Below are 14,208 nucleotides of genomic sequence, written 5' to 3'. Positions count from 1 at the left end.
CCGTTTTTGAAGGTCAAAATCATTGCGGCGTACTACAAAACTGAGGTTTTGGGGACGATTGATGCCCCCAGTGGCCCGGTGCTAAGACGGAGATGAGCCCTACGTGTTCCAATAGGACGATAACCCTTTATACACGGAAATCGCGATTTTAGCCTAATATGGGGACAATTTCATCGACTTTTTGGGCAAAACTTTGCGACCTCACAGCTTCCCGGATTTGAACCCTCTTAACTTTTTTGTTTGGTCCTTTATTATGTTAAAGTTGTACATATACAAGGTCAGTAACTTGGACCAGTTCAAGACATAATTCTCTGCGTGCCGCTTGCGATGGGCTTTAGAAACGTTTAAAGCTCGTGAAGAAGTACAAAATAGAGGTCATTCCAAAAGAAATGTTACAAACGTTCCTTATAAACAATACTTCCAATGAAATGCAACTGGGAAAACAAATAATTTAAACAAAATTTTTAAACATTTTTTGAAAGTGTATTCGAATTTATTGAACACCCTGTATATTTCTGTGATAAAAATGATTTTTATGTCTAAAGAAACCGTCAAAATTCTGGACAGCCTCAGTTTTGTTTCCTAGCGCCACATTTTATCGCTGAGCTAATAACGACCAGCTGAGCAAAATTCCATTAAAATTAATTAGTCTTCTAATTTAGATAACAATCAAACTGTCGAATTTGATTCGTCTATTCAATCTAACCACCCACTTCTCTTATCTATTCCACAGTGCTGCCATATGTTTCATCCGGTTAAATCTCACCCTGTACCGGTGGGACAAACGCAAGATGACGGTGGTGAAGGTTTTCGAGGAGCTGGCAGCCAAACAGCCCTCCAAGGTGGCCCTCGTCATGGATGACCAGCGGCTAACGTTCGGCGAGGTGAAGCAGCTCTCGGACCGGATTGCCAGCTATTTCCATTCGAAGGGGTTCAGCAAGGGCGACACGGTGGCACTGATGATGGAAACCCGAACCGAGTACCCGTGCATCTGGCTGGGGTTGGCCAAGCTTGGCGTGGTGACCGCACTGATCAATACCAATCTGCGGCGGGAGACGCTAAGGCACTCGATTGCGGTGGCTAATTCGAAAGCAATCATCGTCAGTGCCGAACTAGCCGGAGGTATGTGTATAGCAATGCTTGCCGTTTGTTCGTACGATTGGGAATGGGATTTTAGATTCGACGGAACAAACTGCTTCTTGTCGGTGAAGGAACGCACCCACCACGGTTGGATGGCTAGAGTAGCCGGTGGAAAATGGAATCTGTCAATCATCGTCGGATGGGCAGTGCACAGGATGCTTTCGCAGCCTTCTGTCTTGTCTTCTGAGCTTCTTTTTTTATCATGAGAACGCTAGTTGGTTCGTAGGCGTCTTCTGCAAATGACACGGTTTCTTGTTGTTAGTCAGGCTGTTTCGATTCGATAAGAACATGCTGAAGACTCTGTCCATCCCGGGTGGATTGATTTGTAACGGATTAGGGTAATTTGAGTGGCTGTCGGTTCTGATCGGTTGTTTAAAATTTAGGATGTTCCAGATAAGCAAGTGATGGTTTGTGGCTTCTGGAGAAGGAAGTTGACTTACTAAACTGAATATTGTTTTATTACCGTTGTCGGGTACGATAATGAGTCAAATGGGGATGGTAATTTATCACTGTTTCCATAGCTTAGAATGTTTGTAGAATGAATTTAATGTAATTGAGTCAAAAAACTAAATTGACCTTTCCCGTTAAAAATTGTATCTCGTTTTATTGTCTCAGTCGATTCTTTGTCTTATTTAAGGTCAACTTTCCCACCCAACTTTCCAACCCATATTTTTTTAAGCCTCTAACTATTTTTAAAATCGAAAAATTGCTATTAATTGCATATTATTCGGCAACTCGGCCGTACCATTTTTTTGTTAAATATCTTGGCTGTGCATATGCACAGCACATGTTTCGAAATGGACAAATTTATATGAAATTTACGAAAAAATCCACGTGTCTTGGAGGGACTCGAACCCTCAACTTCCTACTATCTAGATAGGCGTGATAACCCCTACACAACAAGCCCACTTAAAGGTCACGTTTGCGGAAAAGCCATCAGAATCCAAGTACCAACCTCCACCGCGGTTAGCTCTCTTTTTTGCAAATTGAATATCTTTCGGATGCTTGATTTGTCCAATTTCCACATGTGCTTTACTGTTGTATATCCACAGTTAAGCGAGTGCCCATTGTTTATTAAACGAGAGGATCGCACTCTATGCCCCCCAACAACGGGTTGGGCGGGATGGTATAGAATGCGAATTGACTGTGACTGTGCATTTTGTGCATTTTTTTGTGTGGGACGCTGCATTTTTTAACTTCGTTTTACAAAATTATTTCAATTTATACAGCTTTACATATATTTTTATAATTTTGTTTGGGCCAAAATCTATGCGGAATGCAGTTTTGGAGGATTAATTTTCAAGCCAGTGACGCAATCCAGATAGGCGTCCCGCGTTTTGCAGGACGCTTGCTGGTCACATTATGTGAATGGATTGTCTCAGTGGTTTGTAAAAATGTTTAAAAACCGCATTGGAAGATGAATGTCCGAAATTTAACGTGGACAGGCTTTACTTATGCAAAATATATGACTTATAATTTTAGTTGTTCGAGATACGTTTTTAAAAAAGAACAAACAAACGACTGCCCTGCTCAAGCGAAGAAATACGAATGAATTTATTGTCTAATTAATTATTAGAGGACCTAGCTAAAGTGTCCCCCTTTACGCTGATACCAGCAAGAACCATGTTGTTGGTCACGGCTCTAATAACACCGGTGCGGAATGTGCAAGGTGTCGGCACATAACATAAGTGGATCTTCGAACAAAATCCAATCCAAAAGTTGACCCCCTTTCGATGAGCCAAAACTGTTATAATCGGGAACGGGAACATCGTTCTGTCATTTTCAAGTGTAAACAAATACCATATGATCAGAAAATTATAACACTTTTTTCCAAGACTACAAAGAGCAAGATCTGTAGCCAAAGTATAATCATATTTATTTTTCTATCATCAATTTTTTACATTGTTTTTAAAAATGATGGATTGCATCCAAAAGAAGGTCTCTCCTATGCTGTTACTAACCAATTTATATTTTATGAAATCTAATTTGATTTATTTGTAGGGTAAACTTCTATTTTCAGGCGATTTTTGATAAAATGTTCGTCTTTTATCCATTTTAACTTATTTATCATACGAAAATAAAATTCCTCTAAAATTGATATAATATTTTCGAGTCAGCATGGTGAAAATCTAGATTTTATTCAACATGTGTTGAAAAGTATATTCCTTAGAACTGTTCTACATTGGGAACGAATCTTTTTATATGCAGTCTTCGGTTTTTTCGAAAGGATGACGAGGGATACACCAATGTTTGTCTACGATGCGTAACAATCACAAAATAGATAGATTAGAAGCAACATTATAAATTATCAATCGTACGAAAGCAAACTCGCTTATCATAAAGGTTCCCCCAAACACACGCGACGCGATTCTATCGCTTGGCGACAGCGATTCTGTCGCCATTGGTATGGAAGCGTTAATAGAACATTGCCTGCAGCGACCCAGCGATAGAATCGCGACGACTACTTGTCGCCGTCGCGGTGATGAAATCGCTTTGGTCTGGGGGAGCCTTAATGCAGGAGAGCATCGCAACTGTGAGGTGATTCCAATTTGGATATCATATTAAATGAAAATGTGATGATTCAACATTGAAATCAAATTATCTTTATCATGCCATGAAGCACGTAATTTGAATAGGTTATTACGATGTACGATATTAATGTCATCTCTTTTCATGGCATTCTTTTCATTATTAGAACATTGCTTTTGGGTTGATAGTATTCCGAATACTCTATACCAAAAGTAGAGCAATTTCAACGACATGAAACAAAATGAAACAGAAAACACCAAAACTGTGCATTGAACATTTAACTGAGGGTAAATCCAGGTTAGGCATCACCTTTTTAAAAATCAATATTTCTTCAAACTAATCCGATAAATGAAGCTCTACTTGTTGTTATTGATAGTTTAAGGAAACATAGTGTAGAAGACTTTTGAAAGACAAAAAGTCGGTTACATACATGTTAGAAAAAATTCGGGTGCGTTGCCACACCGCTGGGAGAGACGGCACACATGGGAAATGTTTGAGAAATGCGGATAATAAATATGCTCATAGCAATGAATGAGCATTTGATACGGTTTTCGAATAAAAACATAATATTTCATGAAATAATTAATATTGAGCGTCTTAGGGGAAAATGTTACATGGTTAAAATACTTCAAACTTCCATTCTTCCAAACTTCCATTTAGAATTGAATACAGCGGAAGTAAATGGAAGTTTGAAGTATTTTAACCTTGCATAATATTTCAACCAAACATCAAACAAATTCATCGTTTACTGGTTAAGAGCCCGTGCGTGGCGTACGAATGGATTTTGTTCGAGTTTGTCGAATCAATATCAATAATTAAATCAGTTACATACCCTAAACTCCTTTCTTTTTTACTTTTATATTGTTTACCCCAACCTCCAATTAATTATAAAAAAACATATTCAGCTCCTAAACACCCAACGCCATTAGGAACAATCTTTTGTATAATTCCAATGCGAATCGTATTCAGATATACAATATAAGTCGCGTGACCCCTTGTTAGATCAAATACTGTTATACTATCTTCTGACGTTTCGATGTTCCGTATAACAAATAAAAAGTGTTATAAGGGTACAACTTTTGCTACCCGAGTTACACATATGTTATGTGGTGTCGGTCTCCGGCTACGTCTGGTGCAATGTGACTTGCTAAGACTTGCTGTTCCAGCAATTGGATTTGGGTTGCGTTTGCGTCTGTAACTGGCCCCTCCTTGAAGTCCGAAACGTCCTCGTTTCCGGTTGATTTGGCACGTTGCTTCTTATGGAGAATTTTCCTGCTCATATAAGATAAAATGGCGATTATTACGGCAAGCAGGCTGATGCTTGACAGAGACATTGACGTTAGCACAGCGGAATTTGTGTTTTTTCTTATAGTTTCCAAGTGGTGTCTATTCTTGATGTGGATTTGTTCTAGACCGGATGTCCAGACCGTCCAGTGGAACGATTGGTAATTGACCTGTTTTATACCATTCTTTGTTGGTGAATTCCAACCCATTGATAAAGATGGTGCAGTTATGGTATTCTATTAAAAATGTGCCGGTGAGAGTTCTGTTATGTATTCCACAAGAAGTAATAATCTCCTCGTTTTTGATTTGCTTGACAACCAAATGGTTTGGGGTTAGTGGTTTTACCACCGATAATTGCCTTACTTCCTTAAATGAGCAGTTTGCTGGGTTTCCATTGAGAAGCATTGAGAAACAACCATCGTTAGTCGAGTTTTGAAGGTTTTCCAAGCTACACATGTGGTTGCGTCCTATTTCCTGGCAGAGTTTGCTGATGAAGTAGAGACACAGAGAACAGACATGGATGCTCGAACAAAATTTCGTTAAAAAACGTGTGTAAAGATTTAAATCCCACCTCAGCACCGTCAACGCAGGCTGCCCGACATAAAAGCTCAATATCACTAAGTGATGGCGTTGGCATACACTACATAAACAATGTAGTGCTGCCACCTAGGAGCGATTCGGAATAAACCTTAGCGCTAAAAAGTAAAATACGGCAAATTTTAACCATATTTATCAGCACACTAGCACCGCGCTACGGGGGCATAACGACCTACTTCAAAATGACCAGCACAAACTTTTACACAAGCACGCGAATGAATATGAACGTCTGTTTTCTGTAGTAGAGATTAGAGCCGTTGATGATTGCTATGGTTGCCGGTACCTTCAGCGTCCTATCTTTAATTATCAAAGGTTCTAGTAAGAGGGTTTTATAGGCAGGAATTTCGAGCAAGGGGATTTCAATTACAATTATAATCTTAGTATCATTATGAAAGCACCTTATTTCAATGAATTCATAAATCTGATCTATGGTTTCTATGTTAAGCTTTTGGGTTTCAAATTGTTCAAGTATAATTTTTAATTCATCGGGAGTCAGAATATCTTTGGAAATAACTTTTAATTTGGCTAGCTGTACTACTTCAAAAATGGTTCTCAAGTGATCATTAACATTGTCTAATAGAATATTAATTTTTAGAATGTCTTGTAGAATTACATATAAAGTTTTTCGTTACACTTGAACTCATTCGTGACTCAATGTGACTCAACTGTCTGATAATTTTATTTAACCTATCTTGAAGTTGGCAATTGATTTTCATATTTTCATATTTTCGTTGATCAAAATTTCGTTGTTGAACTCAAGCTTTCTGATATTTTCCGAATTTTTTATTAGATCATTTTCGTCCAGATTGCCTGTAATCTGTTTCAGAGTTGAGCCGAGAAAATTGAACAATCCTCTTCTATTTCTATGTCTTGGCATTAGGTTGTGAAATAGAGTTTGAGCATTGCTAAATTTTGACTCAAGCATTTTGGCTATATCTGTATAATTTTGAAAACTTTTGATTCCTTGAAGGATAATTTCGAGCCTTGCAAAAATTGGTTCGTATCGTTTCAAGTCAATTATATGGTAAATTTGATGCTTCCCAATTTTTACAAAGGTTTTACCAATGTCTAGTGTTAATAAACCAGGATTTCTTTGGAGATCGGTTATTTGGATGCTATGGAAGGATTTTGCTGTGGAAGAACAGATGATCACGGCGAGAATGATGAGCCTGGTAGCATGCATAACGTCGTCCTAAAATTAGAAAACTTTTATTAATAAAAAAAATATTTTAGTTTAGTACGATAGCTTGAAGCAAAGATGGATTATTTAGAACGGAATTTGTATAGTGTTAAGGTGTAATTGGATTAGTGCTAGCAGGTTGACTATCTGGTTTAGTGGGGTTATTGCGGTTTGTAATTAAGAGCCAGTTCGCGAGAAGCGCGACCCCCTCTTGTATCGATATTCTCCGATTTGGATGAAATTTTCAGGGTTTGTTCATATATGTAAGAGAAGGCATTTTGCAAATTTTCAGATTTTTTCATTGAGGGGAAGTGGGGTAAAACGGCCCTTCAAAAATTATTGTTCAAAAATCGCCAAAACCAAAAAATGCAATAACTTTGGCAATGAGTGACCGATTTTGTTTAAATTTTGCACGTTTTTTCTACTCAATTAGTACTTTATACCAAGTGGTTAATAGGGTTATAAAGTTGTTTACTTTAGGAGAAAATTGACTTTTTCGATAAAAAATTGTCGTTTTTCCAAAGGGAATATTTTTCACCAACAGATCTAGGATAAAAAACTAAACCCGTGAGGCAATTAAGGAACTAAAGAGCTTTCATCTCATATATAATGTAGAAGCGCCAACTCAAGAATTTCTAAGAAAATCGCAATTTTCTGCAACACTGTTTATTCAAAAGAAAGTTCGCAGAAATTTTGACCCTACTTAAGTTGATGTTTTCCGATCTGGTGAAAACTGTCCAAACTTTTTTGTCTAAGTTGAAATTAAAAATCAGAATTTTCCATTAGGAAGTGTAGGGTAAAATAGTCCTTTAAAAGTAAATGTCAAAAATACATCATTTTTTATGTGAGTTCTAGCAGATAATACATAAGTTTAAAAAACTGTTTCTTCTTCCTTTCAATTCATCTATATTTTTCGTCTCAATAGATACGTATATTCTTCGCTGATCTATATTAGATAGCAAACTATTTGCAGAACAATTTTCAACAGAAGTAAAATCCCAGGTTTTTTACACGGTTGGAATTCTTTAATTTCTCGGTTAACCCGAACTTTCACAGCTTTTTAAATACCACCTGAATTTTTGTGAATTTTTTCGTGGGGTTATCTCATTGTTTCATTGACGTTGAAGGTCTTAAACGACTAAAACCAAACCGTGTAAAAAAACCTTAGGACCAAAATAAGTGCCTTAAACATTAGCACGTCTTTCGCAAACTGAAACAAAAATGAACGGATTCGACGAAAGTGCTTATTGATTTTTTTTTTTAATCAGCTACAATTACTGTGGGTACCGGTACTGATGTTGCTTTTACAGCTATGCGAAAAAAAAACAATTATTCTTAACGGCAAATGAACAATTTCGTAACGTTCAAACATAGCTTGTTGGTGGAACTGCTTCTCAGATTATATTTTTCCTTTGTACCTACTTGCATCAGGTTACCATAGGCTTGTTTTTGTAGCTTGTAACGATTGTGTGGTATTCATAACTCTCTTTCATCCTCCATCATTATCAATTTTAACCAAATTCTGCAAATCATCAGTTTATTGTGCAAAAACGTCAAACCGTGTACCATTCATACATTTTCCTTACATTTTTTTCAAACTGCTAGCTAATATTACAGAGATACAATCTAAACAAAATGTTTGACTGAATGGACTATACCAGTTCTAATCGGGTGTATATATTTTCAAGAGTTGGACAATTTTATCTCATAGGTAATGGAATACCCTCGATTCTATGTTTACACAACTGTGTGAAAAACACTCCAAAGTTTAACAAAGTTGCATTCATTTTGCAAAATACGGGAAAAACCTTAAAATTTTATTGTAGATCGCTTAATCAATTAATTAAAAGATTACCAAGCAAAACTGTTTTATTATTGGCTCAATTTACACCACCTAGAAGTGCTTGAGTACCTCAACAAAACTGTGTAGTTGATTGTAAAAAGGATGCCTTAAATATCATTTCTCTTGAAATCTTTGCTAACCTTATATTTTGGTGGAACAATATTTTGAACAGGAGTTTAAGACGGCGCTAAGTTTACACCTCCGCCAGAATATTATAGAAATGACATGACTAGTTGACTAGTTCACGTTATTTTTTTAGATTGAGAGATTGTGAAGGATTTAATTTTGACAGATAAAAACCATAAAAATACTAAGCTTGGAAGAATTTCGAAGCAAACTAGCAAAATCACTAGATTAGTTGCCAGTTGGGCCGGAATAATCAAATCTAAGACGTGTGGTTACGATTATCTTGTTTCGTAACATTATTTATATTTGGAGATCTATTTTACCGCTCTCTCCCCATCCCAATATTTTGCCAAATAGTTTCATCTACATATTGTACTTCCAGTTGAAAACCGAAGTGAGCTCTCGCGACAATCGAGTTTTCTCCCGTTTCCTTTTGTCGCAACTACGTCGCGACTAGTGCGCATCATGGCGCACGGCGGTGGCATAGATGCGCACTAGTCGCGATGCAGTTGCGACATCAGGAAATAAGGAAAAACTCAATCGTCGCGAGAGCTCACTTCGGTTTTCAACTGGAAACTTCAATATAGAAACAAACCTTGTAAGTTTCAGCCAGATCCTGAAACATCGATAAAATGGAGTTGCGATTCTCACAAACTGGCTTACAAACAAACAGTGCAATGTGCAGAAACTCATAATTTGATTGATTGTTCTTATGTCGGAGATAAGTTTCAATAAGTTTGATGCATATTCTGCTTGAGCTCACATATAAAAATTCATGAATTTTTGACATTTTATTTTTACAAGGCTATTTTGCCCAATTTACCGGAATTGCTCATTTGTCGTTAAGAATAATTGTTTTTTTTTATCGCATAGATATAAAAGCAACATCACTACCAGTACCCACATTAATTGTAGCTTATTCAAAAAAATATCAACAAGCACGTTCGCCGAATTCGTCATTTTTGTTTCAGTTTGCGAAAGACGAGCTAATGTTTAAGGCACTTATTTTGGTCCTATTTTACTTCTGTTGAAAATTGTTCTGCAAATAATTTGCTATCTAATATAGATCAGGATTGGAAGGATACACGTATCTATTGAGACGAAAAATATAGATGAATTGAAGGGAAAAAGAAACAGTTTTTTTTTGAACTTATGTATTTTCTGCTATAACTCACATTAAAATGATGTATTTTTACATTTATTTTTAAAGGACTATTTTACCCTACACTCCCTAATGGAAAATTCTGATTTTAATTTCAACTTAGACAAAAAGTTTGGACAGTTTTCACCAGATCGGAAAACATCAACTTAAGTAGGGTCGAAATTTCTGCGAACTTTCTTTTGAATAAACAGTGTTGCAGAAAATTGCGATTTTCTTAGAAATTCTTGAGTTGGCGCTTCTACATTATATATGAGATGAAAGCTCTTTAGTTCCTTAATGGCCTTACGGGTTTAGTTTTTTATCCTAGATCTGTTGGTGAAAAATATTCCCTTTGGAAAAACGACAATTTTTTATCGAAAAAGTCAATTTTCTGCTAAAGCAAACAACTTTATAACCCTATTAACCACTTGGTATAAAGTACTAATTGAGTAGAAAAAACGTGCAAAATTTAAACAAAATCGGTCACTCATTGCCAAAGTTATTGCATTTTTTGGTTTTGGCGATTTTTGAACAATAATTTTTGAAGGGCCGTTTTACCCCATTTCCCCTCAATGAAAAAATCTGAAAATTTGCAAAATACCTTCTCTTACATATATGAACAAACCCTGAAAATTTCATCCAAATCGGAGAACATCGTTGCAACCTCCCTTGGAAAGGGGGTCGCGCTTCTCGCGAACTGGCTCTTAAGCTTCCTGCGTAAATGAATGTTCTTACAATATTGTATGTAATTAACCATTTCACTCCAAGTGTTAATAAACAGCTATTCTCTAATTCGACGAAGCGCTTCTTTATGTAATTTCCTTCGATTCTCATCAAGGAACGTCTGTTGCCTGTCCTCGGCGATTACGACGGGGATGAAGTTATCTTGTCTCTTGTTTTTCACTCCGTGTCGTTTGATGAACGCCAATTGATCTAGATCCAGAAGTGGGGGATTTTCTCGAATTTGGTTTCTTTGGGCATTTTGATTACGTTGAGTTTGTGAGATTTGGTACACAGCTTCGTCGTAGATTTTATTTCGAGCTTCTAACATCCTTTCATGATTCAATGGCCTTTCTTCTCCGTCTTTTATCCCATAAAATATTTCTCGTGGTTTCATGTTGGTAGCTGAATGTATGCTGTTGTTATAAAGAGTACAGGAAATAAGGAACATTTCTTTGACAGTGACATTTGGATACTTATGTTTATTGCATTTGAACATTTCGGCTATTGTAGAATGAAAGCGTTCTACAATGCCGTTGGTTACGCTACGATCAACGGGAGTAAAATATTGCTGGACGTTCAAATCTGCGAGTAGGCCTCTTAATTCGATGGACTTTATAGCCGGTTCGTTATCTGAAACTATTAACTGAGGGGTTCCATACAAGGCAAAGTTTTTTGGTATAGCTTTTCTAATATGCGGAATAGCTCTAGATCTTATGCGGATTAGGCTTCCAAATCTAGTTAGTTTGTCGACTACTGACAAAAGTAGTATGGCTGCGAAATGAACACATCAATATGGATAATATCCAATGGCTTTTTAGGGATGGGAGTTTCACCATGTTTTATCTTATACGGTTTTCTCTCGTACTTGGCTTTATTGCATATTTGGCATAAGATAATAAATTTCCTAATCTTGGCCTTAAGGTTGGGGAAATAGTACCGTCGAATCATTTCAGCCTTATTTTCCTTGATGCATCTATGTGAGGTTTCATGGGTTTGCTCTATGAGCGAATCTTGCTCTTGAATATCGGTTACATCTGTTAATATCTTCTGCGATATTTTGATTTTGTAGATTTTATGTCTACTAAAGTAGTTTTTATAGACAATTTGAATAGTTGGGATCAAGCTTTCGGGGCAGAGTATGCAATTTTGTTTTGATGGATCCATGCATTCCCGGAAGATTCGAATCATTACCGGCACTCCAAAATTTACTTTGGTAATGATACGTCTATGAACACCGATTTTCAAAAGAATCTGATTACGAAAGAAGTTAATGGGACGTTCAGTGCATTCGATAAATTCTGACACATCAGTATCTGCCGAATGAACTGAACTTGAATCGGATGATTCTTCGTTTAAATTTATTTCGGGTATTCTGGACAAAGCATCTGCTACAACATTTTGTCTTCCCGGCCGGTGTTTTATCTCGAAATCGTATTCTGATAACTGAAGTCTCCATTTTACGAGTTTCGTGTTAGGGGTTTTTAAATTTAGGGCATATGTCAGAGGCTGGTGATCAGTATAGAGCGTGAACTTGTTACCAAAGAGATACAGGCGGAAGTATCGAGTTGCCCATACGATCGCTAACAATTCCTTTTCAATAGCCGAATAATTCTCTTCGGACTTGGTCAATATTCTCGAAGCGTAAGCTATGGGTCTATCTGCTCCGAAAGGTCCTTGCAATAGCACTGCTCCTATAGGGTGAAATTGCTCGCATCCGTGGTTAAAAAGAATGGTTTATCAAAGTCGGGATACTGCAAGATGTTACTATGGGTCAGTAGACTTTTGCAGGTTTCAAAAGTTTTTATGAATAAAGGCGCGTGCTCTATGGATTGATTTTATCAGGATTTGGTTTCACACCTTGGTCGGTTACAATGTATCCAAGAAATGCTAATTTTTTCTTGAAAAATTCACTCTTATCGAGTTGAATTTTTAAGTTGACATTCTTAAGAGCTAAAAGAACTTTATTTAAGTTTTCAATGTGCTCTTGCAGAGAAGTTGAAAAGACAATAATGTCGTCCATATACACAAGACAACATTTGCCTAATAAAATTCGTAAAACATTATCCATGACGCGCTGAAATGTTGCAAGCGTGTTCTTTAACCCAAACGGAATGCAAAGGTACTCGTACAATCCATGTTCAACGCTAAACGCCGTTTTTGGTACATCATCAGGATGAACTTCTACCTGATGGAAACCCGAGGTAAGATCCAGCGTCGTGAAGTACTGGCACCTACCAAGTTTGTCCAAAATCTCAGTGATGTTTGGAAGCGGGTATCTATCGTCTATCGTTTACGATAGTCGACAACTAAACATCATTTTTGTTTGCCTGAGGCATCTGCCTTTTTGGGACAACCCAAATTGGTGAACACCAAGGGGATGTGCTAGGCAGTATAATGCCTTGAGCTAACATTTCATTGATTTGATCTTGTACCTCTTGCTTATGGCAAAAGGGGTACCGATAGCTTTTCGCGTGAGTGGGGATTTCATCCCTGGTTTCAATTTTATGCTTGATTACATTAGTGAAGGTCAAGCAATTGCCTTTAATGAAGAAAACGTCCTGGTATTTAGAAATAAGTGTGAAAAGTTTCTCCTTCTCTTCTTCATTAAGATGATCAATACGAAGTTGATTTCTCAGTTTCGGATTAATCCGAGCAGGATCAAAAATTGATTGGTTTTTAGAGTCTGGGCTATCCCTTTCCTGTTGTGATAACTCTTCAAAGTTATTTATCTCTGAGGGTATTATTGTATTCGGGTGAAGACTTACGGGAAAATTACAACAATTTTTCAAGAGGACGTTGGCTTTGTGATCTTTCGTGGTGTAGATACCAGGAATGATCATTATATCAGGTGTCAGTGGAACTGGGTGTTCGATGTAGAAGTCGCCGTTTTCCAGTTTAGTATTAAGGTTTTTGGGGGTTTCTTCAAATGCATTTAGGTAGAGTAGGAATCGGGATACTTCCGAGACATTTGAATGGAGGACTGTGGGAATTTCAAAGTATTTGTGGTAGTGATAATTTCTGTCTGTAAAATGCTAAGGGTCTCGTAGCCTATAAGTCCATCGAAAAAATGTTGAAACTCAAAGAGATTAAAAGTTATGGGGGTTTTATCTCTAAATATGATTAAATCAGTGCTGCTGTCGATATTTAATTTTCCTTTGAAGTTGTTCACACTGCTGGCTCTGCAAGGTTTAACAGTTTCTGGTGGTATTCTTGCGGAATCTATATAATTCTTATTGGCTCCGGTGTCAATAAGAAGTCTCAAGAGTCCTACATTTGTGTTAGCAATGACATAGGGAAGAAAGTTAAATCTACTTTCAAATAACAATTTGTCGGACGTTATTCGTCGTAATTCTGATTCGACCCTGACCGAAAATTCGAATCGTCCTTTGTGGAAGAAGTATATTGAGGTTGGTAATCGCAACTTTCTTCAGAGTAGTTATCTGGTGCTTGTGTTTCAGGTGACGTAGTATACCCGTACGCTTCGTCATTTACCTCTTCACTCTGATCCTGGAAATTGACTTGAGTGGTAGGAGGGAAGGTCCGCCTAAAGTTGTTTTGGGAGAGATTTTCCTGTTTTATGGCCAGTGGAGCATTGGGTTGAGTTGGATTGTTCCTGTTGGCAGGGTTGTTGTTGTAGGGAGTGAA

At 37.2% G+C, this 14,208-nt stretch overlaps 1 protein-coding gene across 2 annotated transcripts in view; it reads left to right on the top strand.

The window, feature by feature from the left end:
* Positions 1 to 14,208, top strand: part of LOC134225358 (long-chain fatty acid transport protein 4) — a 75,448-nt gene that overhangs the window by 42,383 nt on the left and 18,857 nt on the right. For both annotated transcript variants that reach the window (XM_062705354.1, XM_062705355.1), the window contains one exon: positions 734 to 1,122. In XM_062705354.1, coding sequence (XP_062561338.1) covers positions 734 to 1,122 — 389 coding nt within the window. The remainder of the gene's footprint in view (positions 1 to 733; positions 1,123 to 14,208) is intronic.

The sequence above is a fragment of the Armigeres subalbatus genome, chromosome 3 (assembly GCF_024139115.2).
Source record: "Armigeres subalbatus isolate Guangzhou_Male chromosome 3, GZ_Asu_2, whole genome shotgun sequence".
NCBI classification, from domain to species: Eukaryota; Metazoa; Arthropoda; class Insecta; order Diptera; family Culicidae; genus Armigeres; species Armigeres subalbatus.
This window is presented reverse-complemented; position numbering and strand designations above follow the sequence as displayed.